Below are 26,919 nucleotides of genomic sequence, written 5' to 3' on the forward strand. Positions count from 1 at the left end.
ACCTGCTTTATCTTTAGTGGCCATCTAGTGATGATTGACATCAGTGGCAGGAATAATTTAGTCTGTCTCTTCTCACTCCTAGTTTTGCCATCTTTCACCTACAATCCAACCTTTTGGCACACTGTTAGGGACACAGAAATAGGTCATCAGGAGTCCAACTGAGTGCAAAAGACTAAGTCAGGTGAACTTTGGCTTAAATATTGGAGGAAAAAAATCACTTTTGAGTCTTACTTCTTGTTTTCTGTCCATGTACTAAATAGATCTTAGAACTTCAGCTCCACATGTCATTTGGTCATATGAACATTCATGTGAAGATGATTACTCATGATGATTAACCTTACTGTCAAATCCAGTAAGATCCTGAGCCTCAAAGAACAAGATGGACTTCACCAGCAAAAAGAACACAACCTACAAAACCTGAAAACCAATTAATCCTAGTTTGGGGCACCTTAAACCTCCATGGATTAGTGGCTTGTACTTGTTTTCATGTGTTACAGTAAGAATGAATGAAAAAAAAAAACAAACCACCTAATCGTTTTGGGGAATAGAGAAGGTTATTTAAAATGGACCCAGAAGCCTTGCACTGTTGCATGGGAATATTTCCAAAACCAGAACACAGTAAGACAGTTTGTAACTTGCTATATAGCTCAAACACCCCTCAGCCCACTCAAATCCACTGCAAAGCCAGTATGATTTTTTTATAAAGCAACTGATGTTTCAGGAAGTTTGGCACTCAACTTCTTGTGTACTCAAGCCAAAGTCAAGTCTCTTTCATTTACTGTTTCCTTGGTCAAACCACTGTACCCTCCCTGGTGTCACACTGGTAAAGACGACAAAAATGAGGCCACTTCGCCATCAGCAAGTTAAAATACTTTTATTAACACCTTAATTAACACTTAAAAGTAACACCTTTTGCAGTTAGCCCCTTAGGCTACCTAAACTTCTTGGACACAAGGGAAATACCAATGACTTCCTTGGGATTACTCCTGATTTACACTAAAGAGCCAAGGCCTACTATAGCTTTGTATTGTCAGTAAGAAAATTATCCAACTATTACAAGAGAATAAAGTGAAAAGAGGGGACAGGGTGCATGCTTACAAAAGCTTTTTTACTTTGCCTTAGGCAGAGAAACATCAGGGTTTCCAAAAATATATCCACAGGAGGCCTCTTTGCCGCAAACACAGTTGTTCTTAAGTTAGTTTTATCCTACCTAGTAAGGGAGGCAGAACAGCAAAGGGACTTTCCATTGCCTCTCCCATTACTACTGCTGTAGCCTCTCTCTCCTACTACCACACCTGCACCCTTCTGTGCTGGCACCATCCTCTTGGCATGTCTACATAACACGCAAAAGCATAACTGGATTTCACGTAGCCACGTCCACACAGACTTTGAACTCCCCAGCTGAAGAAGTCATAGCAGGCTTCATCACAGGTACTAACAAAGGTACATGCCTACTTAAGCACCCAGGCCTGTATCTGCTACCTGCTACCCTGGGCCGAATGAAGCCCACGCTACTCTGTCTATATTGATGTTACTACCTGCACTGACTACATTAGGGCTAGCACAGATGCACCCACCAGTCAGGCAGCACCAGCACATCCTGTTCAGGGAACCAGCACCGCACATGCTTGTGTGTGCCTACAAAATCCTGCCCTGACTGGCAGCTTATTTCACCAGAGGACCCCGGGCTGGATTGTTGTGAAAGGCCAGGCTTTTAGAAATTCCATCATATGGAAAGTTACCACTTCTGCCTGAAGAAGTGGTGACCCACTGCTGTCATCATCTCTGATAGCTGAAACCTGTGCTGTACTTGGGGGGAAAGGCAAAAAAAAAAATTAAACCATTTTTTTCCTCTCTCTTTTTGTTTCTCTCACTTGCTGTTTCTGTATCTGAGGACACTGCATGCATTATCAGCCTGTCTCTCAAAAGCTTGTGCAGGGTTTTCACACAGCAACACTGGCAAGAAAGACATCTTAACACAGAAATGTGACAAATAAGATTGTGAGCCATCTGAGGAAGAAACTACTTTCTTGCTCCATGTTTACAGGGTACACTGAGTTCACATTGGTCTCCCATGTGCAAGCATGATAGTTGGTAACTTGAAAACACTAGCCAGGGGCAAGACTTTCAACTTGTTTTTTCCAACTTCAATCAATTCCAAGGAGATCATGCCCCTTCAGTAACAGAATGAGACCCTTCTCCTTCCCTTCAGAGCACTGTCAGGGTGTAAAGAGAGCCATCACCCTCTCACACCATGTAAAGGTTGTCACGAACCACTCTTCCCATTTCACAGCCCCTCAAGTCACTCATTTCTGTTCCCAGAATATATCTTCCAGACAGAATCAAAAGTGATTTACATCTCAGTAGGATGCCCGCGTCGTTCCAGGCACTACTGGCTCAGTTCCTTTTGTTTAAACAAAAGATTTTTCCCAAAAGCTGCACGGAGAAGGGGTCTCTAGCTGTTTTGTTCTGAGGCTTGCTCACAGAAGTCTCTTGCTGGAAACATGCAGGGCTCACGTTGAGGCTGCTCTCGTTGGAAATACAGACAGACGCTATCTCCTGATGATTTAGCACATATTATCTTCATAGATATGAGGTGATAAGTAATTTAGTTCTGCTTTGCAGACTCTTCCAAATGCCTTGTCCCAAAAATGCTCCAATGATAAAACTATGTCACAAGAATAGCTGGAAAGTCTCCTGCCATTTCTTTCTTCCAGTATCAGGATATGTGTTTCTGTGCTAAAATTTAACTGATTTTGTTTAACTTAGTTTCCTTCTGGCCTTTGCACCCAATAACATCATAAACTCTCAGAGAAAGGAATATATATATTTACACACTTCAAATACAGTTGTTTCAGCCTTGAAAGGAGCCTATGGATGCTACAGGAAAATAAATAACAAACTTATTTAGAACATTGGCCTGAACGTGGACTGCTCTGTGGCAAATTTCCCTGCTCCTTACAGCCAGGGAAGGCAAGAGAATGAATGCCACTCAAGGCTCAACCGCTTTACAAGAGATACTGTAATCCAGGGCTGACCTCATCATATGCTTTTACATCCCGCTAGTTCCTGCATCCTACAAAAGCTTCCAAAGAACAAGCACACACCAAAACAAACAGGGCTAACAGTCTTAAATATTAGTGTCCCCTGGGCTCACACCAGATGCTGTCTCCTTTTATGAGTGATGTCTTAGAGAAGGTAACTACCAGGGAGAATGCCACACACTAAAATGCAAAAGATGTAAGTGCAGCCTGGTGTAGCTTAACAGGATGAAAGAAACAAACGCCAACCTCCCTGAATCCCTTCTGGATACAGATCAGACATCAGCGTAAAGCAGCCTTTTGACCTAGGTTACCTGGGTCAAACGGCAGGGCACCAGCAAGGAAACAATAAAAATTTCTCCCCTGTGAAAGCTGAACACATCAATGCTGAATTTATGCTAATGTTAATTTCCCTGTCTAGTTACTATAGTGGAGTATTTCTCGGCAATTCACAAGCTTTTCCAGTCTCTGCACCTGAAGTGTTAAGCTGATGCCTCACACGCAGTTTTCAGGCAGTGCAAAGACTGGTTACAGAGAGACAGTAACCTAAGGCTGAAGAGGACATTTTCACTTCAACACCTAGGTAACACAAATACCGGTAAGGCTTCTGCAAGCAAGCAGCAGGAACTGCAGGCAAAGACACTGCTGTGTTTGCTTTTTCGCAATTTGTCTCCTGCTGGATCTGAGAGAGAACAAATCACTATGCCCAGTAACAACTTTACAGTCTTTTTGTTCCAGAGGAAGTATAAATTAGTTTTACTCTACCAAACTCTGGTTTGGAAAATTACCATTTACCTACCCATGAACTTTTGTATAATGACAGCAAGTGTACAACTCCCTGCCTTGGCCCAGCTAGCATGGGCAGCACTTGACAAGCAGCACCTTTCAGCCCTGAAAAGCCAGCGTTTCAGAAATTGGTGAAAGAGCTCCCACCATCTGTGAAAAAAAATAATCAAAGATCAGAAATGCCCTCATAAATCAAAACATATGCTTTACAAAATATGTATTTGCCAGATCCAAATGAATTATGAGACAGATTCATACAGAATGTGAATAACCACAGCATGAATTATAACTGCAGGATGCATTCTGTTCTTGCTGGAAAGACTTAAGGATCACCTGCCAGTTGTTTTTCCCGCTAATATCTGTCCTTACATCTGCAAGCTAAGGTGCAAAACTTCAGAAGCAGCCTTCCATTTCTGTGTATTCAGCTTACCTGATCATATAATTAGAAGAATACAAACCCCTGGTATAGAGAAAAAAGCAGTGGTTTTCTCCAGTTCTTCTGATTAGAAGATGTGCTTTTGGTGATATATCCCAGTCTGCCCAGCTCGCTATCCCAAACACTGCTAATCGACTGGACTCCCAGCACCACTCCTCCCAGGCACAACTCAACTAAGGCCTCTGCCTTCATTCAGGATCCACCCCCTGAGGGGACTGCAAGGCATGCTGGAAAGAAAAGTTGCTTCCTTTGAGGCTTACAGGTGGATTGACAGATTCCCACCCCCCCCCCAAGTTTTCTTCTTGAAGCTTCAGACTTCTTTGGTTTTTTTTAAAGGGGAGATTTATTATCTCAAAACACCAGCCAAAAACCTCATAGTTAAGTACCGTTTAGAAATCTGTGAAAGCCAGATATAAAGAGAGATCTTGGTATTCCTGTCCGGAAAGCATATGACCAGGAAACATGCTCTCTGCTCACCCAGCATGCCTTTTTTTTCCTAATGGCTCAAACACTGGTATTTCTGTGAAAAGGCAGCAGAGTAGAAAAGCATTCTGGGTATCAACAGGCAAACAAGCATGCTGATTAGTTCAGTCTGATGATTTTGTGCCAGAATTGGAAGTTCTTTTTTACCCTCTCCTCCTTTTACAAGTAAAAAAACTGTCTTCACAGCCTTCCTCAATTAAAAATCCAATGTGGAGCAAGGCATTCCTCTGCAGGTTTTCGTGTTAGTGCCATCAGCATTGCAGAGCTCTGACCTCTACAGATTATCAGCTCCCCTGGCCATCTGGCAAATTACAGGCCTAAACAATCTTTTTCTTTCTGCATTTCTACATCCAAAGATTGGAAGGGAACCATCCCTTCAGTCTGAAGTGATGCGTCTGTACAAGTGGTTATTGTTTGCCTTCTGAGATTGAACTGCATTATAAGAGCAGCTAGCAAAACTCCACCATGGTCAGTAACAATAGAAGAATGATGGTAGGGGAATGAGCAATTATAACCATGGAAGGGTTAGGCATTAGGAGAATTGCTCATTGACTAGGCCCTTCATTAGTTCTTTTGATTTAATGAATGCTACTGACTTTTGTACAGGGGCCAAACACTTAACCATATTTTATTTTATCTATAATACCACTTTCTCCTACCTGACACCTTTTTTTTAAATGACTGGGATACTGTAAGATTAGAAGTCAAGACTTTCAAGAGTGGCCACTAATTTTGGATGATCCTGAATTTGAGAACCTACCATGGAAGCCTACAGCACGTTGCTTCCGGAGTTCTAAATGATAAAATGAGCGCACATGTTCAGCAATCATCAAAATCAGGTGCAAAGGATCCTTCTTCCTTACTATTCCCTTCAACAGGAAATGCTACTGCCAGTGTACACTTTTACAAGCTACCAGAAATGCCACAAAGCTGACTGGGGACTTTGCTACTTGCTCCAGGTGGAAGGTACCTAGATGTCCCAGGGATGGGCAGCACTTTCCAAGTCTAAGGATCAACAGACAGACACACAGACAGAAGCATCAGTGCAAGGCCAGTCCACACAGAACTGCTAACCTCCAAACTTACACTTTAGCATCAAAACGTATCTTGCTTTCTTACTAATTACAATGAAGCCACCCTGTGTTATTGTCAGTGATGCATGATACAGCATATCCTCTCCGATTCTCCAAGATCTTAAATGACTCAACCACTTTAGTTTATACACACAGACACACTTTCTGTGACTATATTTAGTTTTAGAGAGGGTCTGGGAAAGTGATATCACTACTGGAATGAGGAAGTATTTATCCCCCAGCTGGAAACACATGATGATGATGTAAAGGTACTATTTGGAGAGCTCTATTTATATGGTTGTTTCCTGAATCTTAACATGACTCAGAGAATCTTGGGACATAACGTAGTGGGGCACCACCATAGTCTGTGGGAATCACTGCCCAAGTTTTGCAAAAGCTTGACTAACAGCAAGTTACCATGGCACTGCAAAGCAAGGCTGAGCAACAGATGCTGAAATTTAATGACTTGACCAGTTTGTTACCAATGGATTTAAAACTGCACTATTAATGGTAGACCAGTGACAGAATTACATGGGAACTAGACAACAACTTCAGTATAATAAATATGCAAGGGCAGTTAGTGCAGAGTGAAATCTGATTTCACTAATTACTGCTTGTTGCAATTATTCTGCTTTTACAGGTCAATAACTGCTTTCCCAAAGCCAATTGCTCCTGCTTTTTGACCAGTCAAGTACTTCTGTAATAATCAGTTGTTTAGAAGTACTTTCTGTAAGGTTTACAAGGGCAGAGGAGATTCAGCTGCTGAACAAGCTCCCAGGAGCAAATCTTGAGAACTCGGTCTGAATGCTTCCTGAAAAGACCACAAACCATTTTGCTCAGACAAGAACACGTGCCCAGTAAAGAGAACGGCATTCAACCACTTCCCTTTCTCTTTTCAAAAATAAACTAGAACATAACTCTGTACTCAGAGAAAATAGTCAGAAGCCCTATGACTATGACCAGTCTGTATGATGTAGCAGGCTGAGGAAGAACATGGCAAAGATTATTAGAAAGAGGAAGAAAAATAAGAATCAAAATGTCACACTTAAAAGTGCCAGTGATTGCACTGAATTACGCCAAGCCCATTAGAAACAGCAGTAAGGTAACCTGGCATTAGCATTCTTAATTTGGTACTAATACACCTAATGGATCTTGATCACTCTTGCAAAGCCAAGGCAAAAATCCGGCAGCAAATACAGGATCAAAGATGAGAGGTTCCTTGTTTAAATCATCATCTAATAACTTTGATATGCTATGTGCATCTCTAAATATGATCCTCTGCTTCTGCTCCAGCCTTGTTTCTGGAACTTGTCCATATATCCATCTTTAACAATTGGATTATACTATATACTCTACTGGTCTGTGTACCAGCACCGGGATCAAGCAGAGCACAAACTGCAATCCCATCAAAATGGCAGCAGCTTTACACCTGCCTTGCATGAAAAAGTCAGGCAGACTAGTGATTCAAGCCGTGCTTATAGTTTATATTTCACTAATAGATTATTCACTTCTTGGAAAGTTTAATATTTAATGAAATCAGGGTGTAATGAAATGGTGCTACATTGCTGTACTGGGTCTGGCTGAGCCAGAATTGGTTTTCCCCTATAGCAGCCCTCACGGTGCTGTGTTTTATGTTGGGAGCTTGCAGGGGGTTGATAGCACCCTGGTGTTGTCGCTACTGCTGAGCAGTGCTTACAAGCACCAAGGCTCTTGCCGACATTTTCTCCCCCAGTGGGACGAGGCGGGCAAAATCTTGGGAGGGGACACAAGCAGGACAGCTGACTCGAACTGACCAAAGGGATATTCCATACCACATGATGTCTGCTTGAGTACAAACCTGGGAGAAAGGAGGAAGGGGTGTGTGTGTGTGTCACCCTTGGTCCTCCAAGGCAACCACTACGGATATCAGAGCCCTGCTTCCTGAGAAGGCCCGACATCGCCTCTTCATGGGAAGCAGAGAATAAATCTGTTTTCTTTTTGCTTCCACGTGCAGACCTTTGCTTTGCTTACATTAAAACTGCTTTTGTTTTACCCACCAGGGTTGTTTTTATTCCTATCTTATTTTCTTTCTACTTTTTGCCCTGTTGAGAAAGAAGGGGGAAGGGGGGTACGTGATAGAGCAACTTGCTGGGTACCTGGCATTTAGCCAGAGTCAAACCACCACAATTGCTCAGTTCTTAAGAGCAGAAATTCTCACTGATCATAGAGGCAGGTGGGATGCCTAAATACAAGATAGCAGAACACAGAAGAGAGGCTCAGAAAGAGGGGATCATAGCAATTATTTCATTGCAAGTGGTTTGGTTTTTTTTGTTTGTTTTTTCCCCCTTCAGTCATTCCAGCAGGAGGTAGATTTGCTTCCAACAAGTTAAAAAGAACTAGGGTAAAAACAGCACAGAACCCTCCAAAAATTGTTTAAACTTCAGGACTAATGGGAAATAGGAACTACCTACCAAAAAATCCTCATGTTGCTGTACCAGTGAGAAGACCTCAGTGATCACATACAGCTGAGCCACACGGCCCTGGGTTCTCCACGGACACCATGAACTTCAAGGGTTCCCCATCACAGATCAGAATGGTCTCATATTTCTGCTGTCACACAACAGCTGCCACATCAGCCCCCTAATTCTTTGCTGGGCCACCTGTGCTCTTCTATGGCCCTCTCAGTCCCCAGCCTCCAAGAAAAATCCAGGTTAAGTCTTGCTGGTGCACCCTCCTGTTCAGTGTCCCATATGATGATACAGTATCACAGACACCACCCACACTGTACTGCTTACCTTGAAAGAGAAATAGAGCCAAGCTTGTACTTTTAACTGGGTGTAGGCTGATTGAAAATAGTTTTTCAAAGCATCTGCTTATTTACTTATTTAGTATGAAATGTGGCTTTTACACTAAAATTGCATTTCCTCAGCAAAAGTCTGCTATCAGTAAAAATGGTCAAGGTTTTACACTGTGGAAAAAATACACATGTTTCAGTCTTCAGCAAATAGCTTTTCTTGCTCCTAACCACCTTTTTTTGTCCTTTCAAGTTTTGGCAATCAAAAACTTCATCTAGTTGCAAGACATCTGCAACATAATCAGAACCAAAAGTGCCCCATTCACCACAGTTTGGTTGATAGATCACCCCCCCAAAATATTTAGTTTAGGAGGCCAGAAAATATTTACAACATCAAACCCATTTTTGCTACTGTTGAAATCTTTCACAGAACTTAAAAAAAAAAAAAATTGCACTTTTCCATAACTGAGCAGCAGTCTGGCACTAAGCACAATCATCGTATAAGGTTCTTGTCTCGTTACCTTCACACACAATGTTAATTCAATTGTTTGCCAAGATTAGATGCAATTATATGCCAATATAACCATTGATTGCTTATATTCCTTACTACACGAACATTGTAACACTGTTAATGATATAGCATCCAGCATCACTAATGTGACCTTATAATACTACAACTGTGTTAATACAATTGTTCAGGTTGTCTCTCAAAACATATAAATGCCATAATTTTTATGACCCTTTCCAAACCTGCTTTCTCCTACTTTACTCATGCCCTCCTTAACACTCTCTCCCACATTCTGTGATCCTGTTACATACAGTACTCCGACAGGCTTTCCTTCACCCTCTGCATATTATCCCTGGCTAATTTTATCAGCAGTTTCAACTGTACATAAACTGATGACACACAGATGTACAACTATTTCCAGACTTCTCACTTTCAGCACTCAGTAACTTCTTGGCCTGTCTTTTGGACAGCACATCTACAACATCTAGCCTTCAAGTTCAAGCACAACACGGTAAAAGGGAATGTTGTTGAATTTTACTTCCTCTTGCTTTTTTCATCCTGGGGACAACACACCTCAGTCCCGTACCACTAGCTGTCATCTTGGATATGCACTCCTTTTAGGTCTACACATCTGGATTCTGCTGAAGGTCTTGCTGAGACAGAGCTTATCCTAACAGCTTCTCCTGATTTCCTCAACTCTGCAGGAGGACACTTTTCTTAAAGACCAGAAGCAGGGAGCTTCAGTTTCACTTGAAAAGGATTAAGCTAAATAGAAAATTGGGTCTGTTGTTCCCAAGCAGAGCTACCTGCAAGCAGAGCAGTTAGTAAAACAAAATATACTTTAAATTCACAACTTATTTTAGCCTGCATTAGCATAGAGTGGTAGACAGGATGTCCTGCACATTTTACATGATATCTCTGCAGTTCTTGCTTTCTCAGGCATCCAGCACTGAACATATCAGTGACTCCAACAACTTCCTCCAGTCCTAATAAAGAAAAGCTTGTTTTCTCCCACCCAGAAGGTTCTGGCAAAGATTACAGTCCAAGCCTGTCACTATCACCTCACTCACTGCCATCTTCACCAGCTCTCTCCACACATTCTTGTATCAAACTTATCTTTGGTTTCAAGGCTTTCAGCATAAGCTTATCTTTGGTTTCAAGGCTTTCCATCACTTACCCTCACCCTATCTATCATTCCTCACTCACTACTGATGTATCAGTTCCTGCTTCTAATGATCTTGTGAAGCCTTCTGCTATCACCTAACTATCAGACTTTCCAACAAACATTTTCATGCTTTACTTCATTCTACCTTTCCTACCACTACTGCTCATCTCCTCCGTTTTTTTCCTGTGTCAGCTCTTCAGTGCCAGCTATATTAGAACTGACATCTAGCTTGCAGATAGTAAAAAATATTATGCCCTTGTCTTCTTTGCACTCCCCCATGTACCATTTATATCCATCTGTTACATCTTTATTTCTATCAAGATGAAAAGCTCAAACAGATTCAGCTTTCTGCTCTGTGCTGATACAGTGACCAGCACAGTGGTGTCCTGCCCACATGCCAGATGTGGTCTATGGTATGGTAACATGTAACATAACATGTGTTATATGTATGTACCATGTAATGTATAGTAACAGTGAAGATCTAATATGCATCTTTGCTTGTTCTAGATACAAGTAGTCTGTGCACCAAGAGCACCAAGAGATAGAAGCAAGGGAACAAAATATACCACTACTTTTGCTATTTGAATGTAAATCTGAAATTTTAAAATAAGATAAATATTTTAGAATACAAGTATCCTAATTTAGTTTATTAGTATCCACCCACAGAAGTGGGAAACACTTATAGTCTAAACTCCAGAGTCATTCTTAAAATCTTTCCCAAGCACTCCCAGATTCCCCAGTCGGTCTGTTGGGAAAACAGTTGTATCTGTATTGTGCTCTATTTTAGCATAGTTTATTCTGCTCTTCTTACAAGAAGCAGCTACAGTGGTATAAGCCATCTTTGTAACTGTACAGCTGCACCTGTACTATTTGTTAGCAGAAGTCAAGCCTGAGTTTAGCCCATTGAGTCAAACTCAAAATATCATCATACAGAATCACCACCCTGAATAATAATAAAGCAACTCTGCATGGGGATTCCCACCTTTAATCACCTTATTTTAAGTTTTGTCCCCATTTTAAAGGTGAGCAGTTGTAACACATTCTGGAGTCATCCTTGATGTTTCCCTCACACACATGGAGACAGCACCTTACTACTTGATCTCTGAGGCCATATCTACACTGCAAGCAGACTATGACTGCTGCACATGCTGACACACCTGAGCGGGTTTTACTCTAGAAGCAATAGCTGTGAAATCACAGCAGCATGCACAGCCACACACCAAAGGATGCCTGGTGACTTTGCACAGAGTGTGCTGTCTGTGCTATTCTGGCCTCACTATCCCTGAGCACTAGCCTGGCTAGGTTAGGGCATGCAGGGCACCAACTAGAATTCATTTTATTTGGAGGCAGTTTTGAGCTACCAGGGCAAAAAACTGTGACTCTCACTCCATTTTCATTCCTGTTCTTGTATTCCTACCTTATGTACTTAACAGCCTGAGCCCTCTGCTGCTATGGCCTAGAATGCTTGAAATGTGAGAGTCACTTCTCCTGCCTGAAGTATAGAGAAAATCTTCATCTTCTGTGTGTTGAAAGGATAGAGCCACATTCAAATGTGGTCAAATCTACAGTACAAGAAGGTCTTAAAACAGGGCAACAGCATACATGTCAGAAGCATAACCAATCATCAATGAGAACTTTTTGCTTGTCCAGACATATAAACCAAGCACAGATTAACCAGCTCTGACTGTGCAAAATACGTTTAATCCAGCCTTTTAGGTGACTCAGCAGCATTGGCAAAAGCCTGAATGGCAAAAAGGGTCAGAAGGGAATTTCACTGCAGTGTCTGCTCAAAACAACATAAGCTCTCAGTTACACTTTTCCAGAGTACACCAGAGAAGTAGAGAGAGTTTTAGCATGGTTCACTGCTCAGAATGCAAAATTAAAGAACAGAAAGTCTACTGGAGTTTCAGCATATCTGTCTCATGCACTAAGGCTCCTATAACACTTAAAAAAAGGCTTGGGTGCTTGAAAACATTGGTTGGTGGTTCCCCCCCCCAACTTCATCAGCTGGTCAGATAGATGATACTGGTGCCTTTCTACAGACCTTCAGCTACCATAACTGCATATTGCCAATAAAACAAAGTATTTGAAGTAAAAGTTTAAAATGTACTCAAAAAGTGCATGCAATTCTTAAAGGGTGATGCTCTCTTTTTCTGTATACACATACCCATTTCTATTTTCTACAGAGAGATTACAAAGTTACTGCTTTTGTCAAATACTTTTATGTCAACCATTAGAATCACTCCTTTGATTCAGTATGAGGCCATTAGGAACCTCTGTGTGAAATGAAATTGCCATATTTTATTAATCATCTAATTCTTTTGTTTAACCAGGAAAGAATAAGCATCTATTTGATGAAGTTTATTAGCACAGTGGAAATACCGTGGGTGTGGCAGAAATCCATACACTGCAGGAAGACAAGTTGAATCATGTATTCCACTTGAACCAAGCATATTGGGTTTGTGTAGCCAGGTTTTGGTAGTGGGGGGTGCTACAGGGGTGACTTCTGTGGGAAGCTGTTAGAAACTTCCCTTAAGTCTGACAGAGCCAGTGTCAGCTGGCTCCAAGACAGACCTGCTGCAGGCCAAGGCTGAGCCCATCAGCAACAGTGGTAGCACCTCTGGAGTAACATATTTAAGAAGGGGAAAAAGTTACTGTACAACTTCAGCCAGAGAAGAGAAGAGTGAGAATATGTGAAACAACTCTGCAGATCCCAAGGCCAGGGAATAAGGAGGGGGAGGAGGTGCTCCAGGCACCGGAGCAGAGATTCCCCTGCAGCCCGTGGTGGGGCAGGCTGTGCCCCTGCACCCCATGGAGGTTCATGGGGGAGCAGAGATCCACCTGCAGGCTGTGGGGGACCCCACGCCAGAGCAGGTGGATGCCCGAAGGAGGCTGTGACCCCGTGGGAACCCCACACTGGAGCAGGCTCCTGGCAGCACCTGTGGCCCCGTGGAGAGAGGAGCCCACGCTGGGGCAGGTTTTCTGGCAGGACTTGTGACCCCGTGGGGGACCCACGCTGGAGCAGTCTGTTCCTGAGGGACTGTGCCCTGTGGAAGGGACCCACGATGGAGCAGTTCGTGAAGAACTGTAGCCCATGGGAAGGACTCACACTGGAGAAATTCATGGAAGACTGTTTCCTGTGAGAGGGACCCCACACTGGAGCAGAGGATAAGTGTGAAGAGTCTTCCCCCTGAGCAGGAAGGACCAGCAAAGAATATGTGATAAACTGACCACAACTACACTGCAGGAGGAGGAGGTAGAGAAAACAGGAGTAAAGTTAAGCCTGGGAAGAAGGGAGGAAAGTGTTTTAAGAGTTGATTTTATTTCTCATTACCCTTCTCATTTCATTGGTAATAAATTAATTTCCCAAGCTGAGTCTGTTTTGCCCATGACTAATCGCTGAGTGATCTCTTCCTGTATTTATCTCGACCCACAAGCCTTTCACTGTATTTTCTCTCCCCTGTCCAGGTGAAGAGTGGAAGTGATAGAGAAACTTTAGTAGGCACCTGGCATTCAGCCAAGGTCAACCCACCACACTAAGCAATAGCAAAAGGGCAGTAAGTGCTTAAATGATCTAAAATTGAACTAAAAAAACCCAAACCATCTAAGCTCTACCAAAGTCTCTCACATGTCTCTTGGAGGGCAAAGACAGCAGAAGTGGGGAGGTTTCACTCTGAATGATGACCCTATCCCTATACCAAAAGCTTACACAGGCTGACACAGTTAAGCTTACAATGCTAAATGAATAACAGATTCCCTATAAATTGGAACATATTATCAGATGCCAACAGAACAGCCCCCTTCAGAGATACTAAGTATTATGAGTCTGACTCTTACCTACACAGAGGTCCCTTCACTCCATTCTCCTAAGTCTAAAGTGTTTATATACTTACTACATGAGCATTTTAAAGCATTTTTACAGTAGGAGGAAGCACAGTAGCGTAAATGAGATTCATATCCTCACATTCTAACCTCAGTTTCACACAGATAAACATCAGTAAAATAATTATTTTATGGAAAAACTGCTAACAAGCAGAGTCCAAAAGCAAAACATCCAATCACAACCTCCCCTGCAGAGCTCAGTACTGGCACAGACAGAGACTTCGGCTTCAAACCTCGAGCACAAATTTCACATTGTGTCCGTGCTAGGGTCTGTGTTGCTCCAGTAGCAGCCCAACGGAAGGCGACAGCATGTCTGTGTCTCTGACCAGAAACATCTAGAGATCTCCATGGGGAGAAAGCATACATGGGCATCAAAAGGCAAGTCTGGGTTTTCACAAAACGCAGCAGGCCTGAACTCGCAAACCTACATTGCCAAAGCCAAAGGTATAGCCCCCCCCCATTTTATCAAATGCTCGTAAAACCTGGATTACTCTGATTACATCCATTTTTGTGATGCTTTCACATAAGGCTTTTGACAAGTCATCTACTCGGACTCAAAACTGATTGCTTTTTTCCAGTTCTAATTTTACTCTGTGACTTTTCTATTCGCCATTGCATAGTTCACTAGGTTCACATGCAACTGTTCGTTATTACTGCACAGCAGCCATCATGAACAGCAATAGGATCCTGTCACCCAAAGTCTCTGCCATGCACATGTGCACCTGTGATAAGCAGTCTGTCAGGACCTCTTCTGACAGACCAAACACTTGCTTCATCTGAGTTTTTGGTAGCATTTGCTTCAGTTTTAAAATCAGGAGTGAATCTCAGACTATACCCTGAAAAATAAATCCATATAAACGCCAAAATTTCTCAAAACAGAATAATATACAGTATTTTGGTCCAGGCTACAAATACTACACATCTTTCAAACACACAGGTTGGAAGGACTACTAGAGACAGGAATGGAAGAATTGAGACAGGAATGAGAATAATTCTGCTATCCCATCAACTCCAGTTTATAAACTCAACCCAGTTTACGCAGCAGGCCCAGCAACATACTCTGTTTTTTGAGAACACACTAATTAGCACAGTAATAGTCTATTATCCTTGCCTACACAAGTCCTAGCACATTTTAACATCTAACTGTGGATGCCCCCTCCCTGGCAGTGTTCAAGGCCAGGTTGGTCAGGGTTTTGAGCAACCTGATCTAGCAGAAGGTGTCCCTGACCATGGCAGGAGTGTTGGACTAAGTGATCTTTAAGGGTCCCTCCAACCCAAACCATCCTACGATTCTATGAAACAGGAGGAGTTCTTTTCCACATATAGATGAATACATGGCAGAATCATACTGCAGACAAATATATATATTTAGCATATACATAGTCATCACAGGAAAACATAACCTAGCAAGCTGTCTCAGGTAAGCCTGAGAACTTGTAATTATAGGGTTTTAAATATTTTTTTTATTCTGTGCTTATTACTTTAAATGGTAGCATTGTTTTCTAGCCTGACATTTCCATCCTTGGGGCCACTTCATAAAAAAAAAAATCAATGGTGATTTCTCTCAGAACAAAAGGTCACTTTTTACCACCTCATGAAGATAATGTACACAATTCCATCCCAAAGTTTGCTCCAAGGCAAATGCACTTCTGAAAATTAGGTCATTTTTCGTGGTTCATCAAGTCCATTGTTTCCAAAAGTAAATAGCCATTATCTTTAAAGATTGAGTAATCACTCCCCTTCCTTAAATCAAGGGCTTTGGAGGTGATAAGGGAAAGGCTGCTTGGTTCAGATAGCCTCAGTAGAAAAGAGCAGCCAGCTTTTGTGCTGTTGTATTTGCAGGAAGACTTGGTCTTGTTTTTACTATAGACAGGTTTTGGTTTGTTTCCCAATGAGAAGAATTATAGGAATTCAAGAGAGGATCAAGAACTACAGGGTATGAAGGCTGCCACACAACTTCCACTGGCTGTTGAAAAGTGATAAATGGCAGTCTGAACGCAGCAGAAGAAACCAGAGCTCAGGAAAAGGAGTTTAAAGAGATGTGCCCTCCGAGGGCTTCCACATGTGAAGGTCTCTTCCTCTAGCTCCCTTCTCAGACAACCATTAAATTTCCCCAAGAGGGGGCTCCCAGCTCCAGCCAGAAAGCTGTGCTCAGCAGTGCAGACTCACTGTCCCTGGTTTGGCACATCTGCATGGAGGAAAATAATTCACATTGACCACGTGGTAAAGAGGGCTTTATAGCTGAGTTTGTCACTTGTAAAACCAACTCTTAAGAGAATATATACTGCATCTGACTTGAAAATGCAGCTTATTTTTCCTCCCCTCAGTGCTTTTATATCACTCAAATACAGTGTTAAATCCAGCATTCCAGGAAAACTCAGCACTGGGTCCTCTGCTTCCACTGAAGTTAGGGTCAATGGAGCTGAGCACTGCTGACTGCTACTGAAAAATCTCATCCAAGGACCCAGTCCAAAGCAGGCTAAATTCACTGGACAATTTCTTTAGACTTCTATGGACTTTGGCTGCAGCTCAGGCTACATTAGCATCCCACAGACCAGTGTGTTTTAGCAATTTACTGCCCGACACTACTCAGTTTTCCGTGTCTCTGACTGAGCCAGAGTAAAATGTGTTGTTATTTAACATTGTTTTCATAGTGCCTATGGTACATTTGGGAATTAATTTTTCTCCTCTAAGTAGTAGTGACCAGACCAAGCTGCTGCTTTCTATGGATTACTTAAAAGACCAATGCTCTCAACAAAATGAGTACTTGTAAGCACCACACACACCAGGTCATGAACTCTCGCAAGTTTTATGTAAGTACACTTCAATTTGTCCAAAGAATTCAAGTGATTAAGTTAATGAAAAGTAGATATACACCACACCAGTCACCAAGAACCTTGTGGCATGACACATTTCTGTGCCTTGCGCACTGCCATGTATGAGCAAGTGATTCCTATTCAGAAGCCTGCATGTAAAGTACAGTCTGAAAGAAAAATATCATACATATTTAAAAAAACTACAAATACATGTCTGAAAGCACTATCAAATAGCTAACAATTTCACCAATACCAAGAAATGGTATGTAACATGTTGCAGGGAAGGATAAACAAAGCTTGGTGCTGAGGTACATGCATACATGTAATCCTGCTCTACTAAAAAAAGTAAACCGTTTCTCCATCGTAACAAGGATGAAGATTTAAAATTGTACTAAGGAGACAATTAAGAACTTAAAAAAAATGGCTTTGATTGTAAGAATTATTTGTTTTCTGAATTCAAAACTAGCTGTTATTCAGTAATGTTCAGAGTTTAGCACCATTTGTCATACAATTCAGGGTCCAGTTTCAGAAGCTGTCAGGTCTGACTAACCCAAGGGAGACAGACACATGCTGATAGGTGCCAGAGAGGCATTAAGCTGACATATTTACAAAGACTGTGAATTATACATGAGTTTCTGTATGAACCAGATGGGTTTAATGCGCCACACATTCTTCATGTATTACATTTGAGTCCCATAATACAACAATTGCATTTTACTGTTCTGTGAATTTAAGGCCAGTAGAAGCACGAGACTGACATCCCCAGAGACTCATATCCTGCTCCTAAACAGAACAGCAGCTACAATTTTTTCCATAGCACTCACATCAGCACGACCAATCCTGAAGAGGCCAACACCTGAAAGTACAGGGGGTTTGCGTTTCTGCACTCATTGCGCCCTCAGTCACCCTTCCGAGAGGAAGGCCGTCGCCAGCTGAGGTCATTGATGCAGAATGTAACCTAACTGAAGTTACGAGATTAGTTTCCCATAGCACCTTACAGAGACAGAAGGGACTGTCCCACAAAGCTCTGCAGAGCATCCAAAAGAGGCTTGTCTGAGAGAACCTCTTCCCTCACGGGGTAGAACCTCAGCTACAACTTTACATATATTTTACAATGTGTTGATACAACCTGGGGAATACACCTACACATCCCCAGGGTCTAACACTGCCATACAATTATGGAGATAATCCCATCCTCTCTGGCTGTATTTCTGTAATACCCTCAACATATTCACTAACAAGACCTCTATGTTCAAAAGGCCATGTCTACCCCTGGGTTTCCTGACATAGCAAAATCCTTGAGTTTCTTAATGCAGAGCTTACCTGCTCTCTCAGTGCATCCAACATTTAAGTAAGCTTTCCAAAAGGCCACAATCCTCCCCATGAGGCTGTTCTGCCTTGATGCTGTGAAATTTCAGCTCAGGATACAGAACAAACGTTCCCATAAAGCATATGCTAGTTTTTAACTGGCTGCATCTGATCATCACCCTTTTCCGCCAGCTCTCAAATACTGCTAGAACATCACCCACTTGAATGGCAAGAGGTGCTGGCAGGCTTGCAATGCATAGACTGAGCTGCTCACTGAAGAGCTAAAAAATAAGGAAAAAAAAAAAATCACATCACAGCTACTGTCTACCTATCTGACATGGCTGTGATCAACACGCATGCCAGACCCAGCATCACTGTGCAGATTGCCTTCATACAGTGCAGCATGAAAGCACGTCATATCCTACAAACTGCTTGTAGCAGTACGGAGTGAAAACACAACCCTTTGTAACACAGTCATTCCAGAAGGTCTGAGAAAACACACTACGATTTTCTTGTCCCGCTTCTCTGATCCACCCAGTTCTACAATAGTGACTGCTGACAGGTTCACTATTTCTCTTCAGGCTTTAAACAGTTTAGATCCTCTGATGGGTCCTCTCTGACCACACACCAGAAGACGGACTGTGACCACAGCATCATGAAAGCAGCTTTTCTGGTTTTACCACACCATTTGGCTATGACTTAAATTGGAAACTGACCTGCAGAATTATCAAACTCCAAGTTTTTCTATCCTGATGGTCTAACCCTCCAACCCATTTTAACAGTATCTGAATGCAGTTCAAAACATTATGTGGGTCATTAGTAAACTGAGATAAATCTCAATCACACTGAAAGACAGGCATGACACACTAATGCATGAGTCTGGGGTAGATGTGAATCCAAAGAATGGGACATAAAGGATTGAAAGGAACTCATTAAGGTATTAAAAGTTGGAGTTGCATGGAAATAATGTGATTGAATTAAGAAAGGACAGTATAGCCTGACTGCAAATGTACCTCTTCCAGCAGAGACCCCAGTCTAAACTACAGCCTTCTGAGGAAGACAGTGGAATCCTCAGCAGGGAAAATATTAGATATATCACAAAAATATGCTGTAGGGAACACTCTGCTCTGTGCAGGAGATTGTCTAGGTGATTTCAACAGCTTCATCTCAGGTGGCTATGAACATATGACACAATAGGAGAGTTTGCCTGTCAGAGATAAACCCAAACCTGAATAGTTGTTTTCAGAATGAATCCACAGCAGCTTATTGCAAAGATCTAATATGACCAGTTCTTCCAGTATGCCATGATTATGCCAGGTCTCTGAACACTCTTTATTTCTTTGTAACAAACTGTGACTATTACAAGAAAGGGCAGTCCTGGGACTAAGAACATTAGTGCACATCTGTGCCAGCTAAATATCCACCACTACACATGTAACGCTAAATAAAACTTGGTAGAAAACGTTCAAGAGACAGTATTAATCTGCTGTCTGATGAATGTTTTTAGTAGGTTTCGCTCATGGTACATTAACATTACAACTGTTGTAGCCTCAGTGCTTAGATGGTAAAGTAAGCAGTGGAGGATGGGAAAGGAAGAAAATGTCATTTTAGCATTGTTGCTGGATTAAAATCAGAAAGGACAGTTACCAAGGAAGTAGTCAGAAGTGGAGCTCGCAGGAATGAAAAACGAAGCATGAGGGAAATGGCAATAGCCACCAAGTATCTTTTTTGTAGCCACCTCAACTGCTCTAAGTCCATGTTTCTGTGTCTGCTTAACTCCTTTGTGACAAGATGCTTGCATCTCACGACAAGAAGAAACCACACACAACATCTAGTTCTTCCACAAATACATCCCACATGAACATCATAGCTGTTGGTACAAACAAGGACAGGCTGCTGCTCCCAGGCCAGGTTATGGCCAGCTGAGCTGAAACATCTCACACCAGATCCAGCGTCATAAGCCTGTTATTGGATTTGCTGAATTCCTGCTGGGTGAGGTATGCTTTCTACAAGGTTATGATTCAGAAATACACTGAAGGAGGATCAACAGCTTGTAACAAAAATTACTGTTATTTTTGTTTTCCTGAAATAAAGGAGGCACAAAGATGAGATGTCTTCAAGCCCACAGGGTTAGTGCACAGGTACACTTGTGCCCAGGCACTCTTTCCTTTTTGCACTGCTTTTGTGAACCTCAAACTTTCGGTCCTCATTGACTACTGCCTGGCAAACACAGCATTAACAAGTCATAAGTGAATTCATATGGGCTTCCCATAACTGCTCCTACATCACAGTGCAAATCAGCCTTCTCTGCTCTCCACTCTGCAAAGACTGGACCCTTCCCAGAGGGCCAATCAACCAGGTGAAGCACGCAAGCACATTTCTTCATGTCCCAGTCCAGTGGAGGAGGGCAAACACTCAGCTAGCTCATGAATAATGCACCATCTGTTTATGCAGCTCCAGGGATCCACTTCAAATCAGCTTGTGGTCTCTGAAATTATTTTCAGTATACTTGGCCAGCCTCTTTGGTAGAAAAATCAAAAAGCTGCTCACTTGAGGCTTTTGTTTCTCCCTGCTATACATAATCCAGAAGAAAGACGACATGATTTTCTGGTCACTCCAGTTTCATGCTGGTACTACTTGACTGACTTCAGTAGATTTACTCCTCATGTATACTGCTGTGACACAGTGAGGTTCAAAGATGGCTTAACAACACACAGGGATGTACCAGCAATTCAGAAATGAGTCAGGAGGAGATCAAGCTGCATGTAGTAGCATCAATGCCTTCTAAGCAAACGGTTAAGCACGAAGTGTCACAATAAAACAGCCTTCCATGCTGTAGAGGTGGAATCTGAAATAATTAACAAGCAGCACAAGACGAAGAGGGTGAAATCATAGGGGGTGAAATTTCAAAATATTCCTCCACCCTGCAAAAAAATCTTTTTAAATACTGGCTTTCAGCCCAGAGGTTTGACCCCAGGGGATATGATGTCAGTAAACCAATGCAATAGCAGAATCAAACCTTGAAATGTAATGTCAACTCCTCCTTGTAAATCTCATCTAATCCAAAATTTTTCACATGAGAAAAACTTGCATAGAAAGAAGTCAAGGAAAGAAAAACATAGCTCAACCATACGAAGTCATGGAAACTTCAGAATAGCCATGTTAGGAAAATCTAAGCTGTTCATTGGGCCAAGTCAAGCAAGTCACGGTGACAGCTCCCCTAGTTCTCTGTTTCAAGCCCAGTGTTCAGAAATGTGCTAGTGTGGGCTGTGATTCAGGCAAGAGATGGACAACAATTAGCTATAACTTACAAGCAAAATGTTCCCAACAATTTTTAACCCAAGGATCACCACGCTTTTCTGGAGGGGAAAAAAAAAAAAGAGGAACTGTCTTGTATCATGGTCCTGCATTTGTGTCATTTGCAACCATATACACATTAAATTAAGCCTGAAGTACTAAATTATTGCATTTTTTCCCTTTGTGGATTGATTGTCTGCACTTAGAGGAAGGTATGTATCTGCAGACTCTTACCACACAGACCTCAGGTTGAATAACACCGCTGTACTGTACCCTTAACCCTTCTTAAAAGGAAGCATCACTCATCCTCACAGCTGTGTTTCTGTTGCTGTTTTCTGGTTGAAGCCATATCCTTTAATTCACAAAGCAGAAATACTACCCCGGAAAAAGAGAAAGCAGAGGGTTTCTGTCATGCATTCCCACTCTGGAGACTGATAATAAACAAGAGCTTCAAGAAGGATTCATTAGGACCTAAACATCCTTCTTCCTTCTCTCTCCTTCCCCTCCAGACATGAAGCCCTGCACATGTAGCCAAAGAATAATCTTAAGCCCTTGCCTGACCCAGAGAAACAACACTGAGCAGATAAAAGCACTACTTAGGTTGCCATCCTTCTTCACCTGGGCCTGGCAGAACCACAGATCACTGAAGATGCCCACATGCAATTTGCTGCCTACGGGCCATTGACTGGGGACCATGTTCAGGGATTGCATACATTAGGAAAGTTCAGCCTGTGTCTCAACAATAAACAAGCTGCAGGGACACTGTGTTAACAGCATCTTTTTACCACTGGGGATTTAATTTCACTCAAACATGACAAGAAATAAGTTTGTGCCACCTAATGATAACACTTGCTGCACAACTTAAATACACTGCAGATGAATCACTGCCAAATCAGACAGCATCATAGTGCAGGTCAGGCTAATACACATCTGTCTTTACAGGCCCTCGCTAAGGAGAGCTAGGTGGCATCAACAAAACAAGACAGACAGCAGAGCTGCAACACAGAGCTGCATGTAGCAACCAAGAGCAAGCCCTGACACAGCGCTCTGACCAGCACTGTACCCCCCAAGAGCACAGGAGGAAAGCTTTGTCCTGGAGGAGGAGGAGGACAGCCCCCCCCCCAATAAAATCTAAGTCCAGATTTTTAAAGAGACTTTTACCCATTTCCTACACACAGGTTGAATTCAGGTTAGGTGACACTGCCTGTCTACAGCGTGTTACAGCAACCAACTTGGGAAGAAGACAGCTCACATACTTGAAAGTCCATGAGGTTATGCCACACAGAGTCACATCACAATTCACTTCAAAAATACCTTACTGTTTGGCAAAAAAGTTACTCAACAAGGCTCTTATCAAATGTCCCATGGCTTGATGTGGACAGCTATCCACCAACTGTTTAATAAGCAAAAACATATAACTGTGCTTAACTTCTCTTTGCCTTCTTATTCTTGTATGGAAGGTTAGCCTTCCTTTAGTTCACCATTGCAACAATGTATTCAGTAAGATGCTGCATTTGGTGCCCAAAGCATTTTCTGCCTGACCAGAAAACCACTTGGTAATGTGGTATGGAGTCAGCAGTGCCAGACAAGCTGCTTTATTTCTCCACAGGGAGAGTGCCTTGACAGCATCTTTCTCTGGGAAGTTCAAGCTAGCTTGAAGACAATAAAAGGGAACACTCTTCTTTAACTTTTTCCACCACCAAAGTGTATAGCTAGCACTTTCACTTCCGAGGATGGTTCATTAATTCACTACATCTTAGTGCTCCCACTGAAGTCTATGTCTTCTTCCTTCCCCCCACCCAGCATCCCTCCCGGTTCACCCTTTCCCTGTGCAATCCAGGTCCTGCCTGAGCCCTCTCCTCCCAGCTGCACCTCACTGCCATGGACCCACCACCACCAGAGCAGCCCCCGTAGCACATTCTGGGGGCAAGGGCTGCCCAGTCCTTTCTGGGAAAGCAGCCCACAGCCTGGCAGCAGGAAGGAGATGGGGAACGCAGCCCACAGCTGGCAAGAGGGAGAGCGGGCAGGGAGTTTTGAGAGTCACAGCCACAACCACCCAGCTACACCCTCTTTCCCCTTCCGTTTCTAGCAAGCCCAGTCACCGCTACACAGTCTGCTGCGTTAAACACTCCCTCCCTCCTGAACCTGCTCTTCCATTCCCTCCCCTGCCAGCCTTTATTTGGCTGGTTTCCTCAGGCCAAATTTGTCAGCATCACTGGTGCTTTTCCACTTTCTGTATTCATCTATTTTTCCCCATTTCAAACGAGGGAGGTGTCTCATGCTCAGGCCCCTGAGAGCAGCTCCTCCCCCCCATTTCACTAAAACACATCCTCCTCTTCCAGGCAAATGTTATCTGGTAGTTTTGAGTGTGTGTTTTCAAAGACAAGAAATGCCCAAGAACACTAGGCCCTTTCAACACCAGGCTTCACACAAAGCCAGGCATGGCTTGACACGTGGCTGTTACATTCAAGGAACCTGCAGCAAGTGTCTGGCTCCTGCAAAGGGGGGCAGAAGGAAGATTTGGGTGTTTTCTACCACTAATCCAGGACTTCAACTACTCAACAGTCCATGCTACTCCCTGCTAAGTCTTCTTTTTTTGGCACTGCTTCTAAATGAAGGTAACAAGCCAAATGCAAACCACTGAATGTAAGAAAAAATCAGCCACACAAAGCAATATGATATTCTCCAATTTGACTGAAGCTTGCTGCCGTGCAGACAGCAGTGGCAGCATGGCACAGCTATGGCCCACTGCACATTTCCATAATGAATTCCACTCTCTTTATCCCACTCCCAGTACTTACAGCTTAACCGTAAAAACTGCTTCAAGAAGAAACTGGACAACAAGGCATCTGCCATACAAAAAAAAAATTTGTTTAAAAAAGCCCCACTTATTCTGGCTACTTTTTTCCAATCTTGCAGAAGTGCCAACATAATGCAAGTGAATGCATTTAGTTTTCCGTTTCTTGTAATGCCGCGTTAAGTAGAAGACCAGTTTCTTTGGGAGTTTTGGACAAGACAGTAACTGCTAGACAAAAAGTAACTTCAAACAGATGACTTTCTGCCAGTAACAAATCAGGCAGCTTTCAAATCTTTGTTTCAACCACACAGAAGTTCATTCAGGGTCACACCTGGGAGCCCTGACACTCTCCTAATACTGATCAAACTCTTGTGGGCCAAATTTGGAAGATTTTGAATAACCAAAGATTTCTTCAGGGCTGTGGATCTTTTAGCACCTGGCCTTGAAAGCAAATCTGCTTGAGTTCTCCCAGGTGCCTCTCACCAAGTTAAAGTCATCCACTCACCACTGTTGATGTGCTTCAAATCAATGGGCTCTGACACCTGCAGCTATCAACAGCACTGAGAGTTTTTCTGTCACTATAAAACTTCTCATGGGATATGTTAAAAAGCACAGGAGAAAAGGATTTTCACAGCTGTGTTAAGGGCTACAGGGATCTGTGAAAGTGGGAACCAGAGACACATAGACTCCTGTTCCCAGATGCCCAAAGTGTTCTTCACCTGTTCCACCTCTGTGTAATTTAATTCCAAAGAGGGATGAAGACAACCAACTTCATCCATATTTTTGTGGGAGTTTGAGTTTCACAAGCATACAGGGAGATATCAGCATTAACACAAAAGATTAAACTAGGAAATATAGAGGTAAAGCTCAGATTACTCCACACAGGTCTTTTTTTCTGGCTTGCATGTTTGAAAAGCAACAGGACATTTGAAAGTAGTTTAATCCTATCAAAATGAACATTTGACTGTAAATACCTTGCTTTGAATTAGGGCCCTGAACTTCCACTATTTTGCACCCCATGAAGCAATTTACAGTTGCTTAAACATTCAAAAGAAGAAACAAGATCCAAGACTGACAAATCATGATACTTTGAATTAATTATTCTCCAGTTCCTTTAAATAAAACATGTAAGTCATATTGTTCTGCACATCGTCCATGGTATTTTAATTAATATCCTAACTACTGTCCACATCAATCCATCTTTGTGTTGTAATTACAGGTTTAGAGACTGGGACAGCACAGCTGCATTAAATCAGAACAGAGGCTCATGGTACACTGTTCGCCAATCAGAGCTACCGTCTATCTTAATCTGAAGCTAATGTTCTGACTTGCCTTTCTCTGTAGCCACTTCTTTTTTCCCCCAGAAACTACACCCACTGTTTGCTGCAAGCAAATTGAAGTAGTGCGGTTACCCACACTTTTAGTTTCTCTAATAATAGTTTCAGGCCCTAACAGGCTTTACAGTGCCAGGCAAATCTAGGCATAAAAGAACAGATAGAGAGAAAAAGATGGAAAGAAGAGACTGAAAAGGTAATCTTATTACTAGATATATGTATTCCATGAACAATACTTAACTGAAAATTCATATATTTTTATTTGCTGACAGGACTTGAAGAATATGATACTCCCACTTTTTCCTGCATTAACAGTTGTAGCAACTTCATAAGCCTACTGCCACAACACAAGCCCATCTGAAGTTTATTCAAGAGATTTTTGATACACAGACGAAGAATCTATACATATATTTACACTCATTACAATCATAACAGTATAATCCATATGATCTGCTTGGTTCTTAAGAGTTCCCAGCTGTAAGCACCACATAATCTACACAGAATTTAGGCTAGCATACTTAGACTAGACAGACAGCTAACCTTAGAAACATGCATCATCCTTGACAGTCCAGAGCTGATGCAAACATCTGACTCTTGCACCCAGGAAACTTTATCAGCATGGGTACTATCTGCTGAGAGGACTCTGGAAACACACAGTCCTCTCAAACAGAGAGCCAAAGCCATGTCCTGTCAGTGTCTTGGTAAAATATATATTCTCCATGAGTAACAAAGCGATTTCTTATACTTCTGAGCTATTAAATTAACATTTTATCTGAAGCATTTCCTGTGCTGTTAATTCTTCGATGCTTCTTCTTCAGTGAAAGAAGATGCAAGAGTAATTCCTCCCCAAAGTAAGCAAAAGCCTTAAAATCCACTCCTCCATTATACCAAATAGCTCACAAGGCCAGTTAATATCACCCTTGTTGCATTACATTTAAGAGTCAAGGGAGCTTCTAATGATTTGCCAAAATCCAATTCAGCAGTTAAAGCATCACCCCACAATTTTCTTTTGAGCACCAAGCAAAGGAAACGTTTTCAACCACCCCACCTATTTACCAACTTGGTGAAACACACTAAAATGCAGATCTAACCAGAAAGGGAAAGACGTCACACATGGCCCCGTACAGTGCAAATGCACCTAACACAAATTCCCTGTAAACACAATTATGCTGAGACAGTACATGACAGCTCCAGCAACTACCAGCACCCTCCTTGCTTTC

General features: G+C 42.3%; 1 protein-coding gene across 3 annotated transcripts in view; it reads right to left on the reverse strand.

Moving 5' to 3' along the window:
* Positions 1 to 26,919, reverse strand: part of GFOD1 (Gfo/Idh/MocA-like oxidoreductase domain containing 1) — a 76,246-nt gene that overhangs the window by 36,595 nt on the left and 12,732 nt on the right. Inside the window, exon 2 of one of the 3 annotated variants that reach the window (XM_074899690.1) lies at positions 20,152 to 20,167. The exons of 1 other annotated variant lie outside the window; for it this stretch is intronic. In XM_074899690.1, the coding sequence (XP_074755791.1) occupies positions 20,152 to 20,167 (16 nt within the window). Of the gene's footprint in view, positions 1 to 3,840; positions 3,915 to 20,151; positions 20,168 to 26,919 lie in introns of those variants that run through there. One more of the 3 variants, XM_074899691.1, reaches the window with a different exon arrangement.

This window comes from Athene noctua, chromosome 2, assembly GCF_965140245.1.
Source record: "Athene noctua chromosome 2, bAthNoc1.hap1.1, whole genome shotgun sequence".
Lineage (NCBI taxonomy): Eukaryota > Metazoa > Chordata > Aves > Strigiformes > Strigidae > Athene > Athene noctua.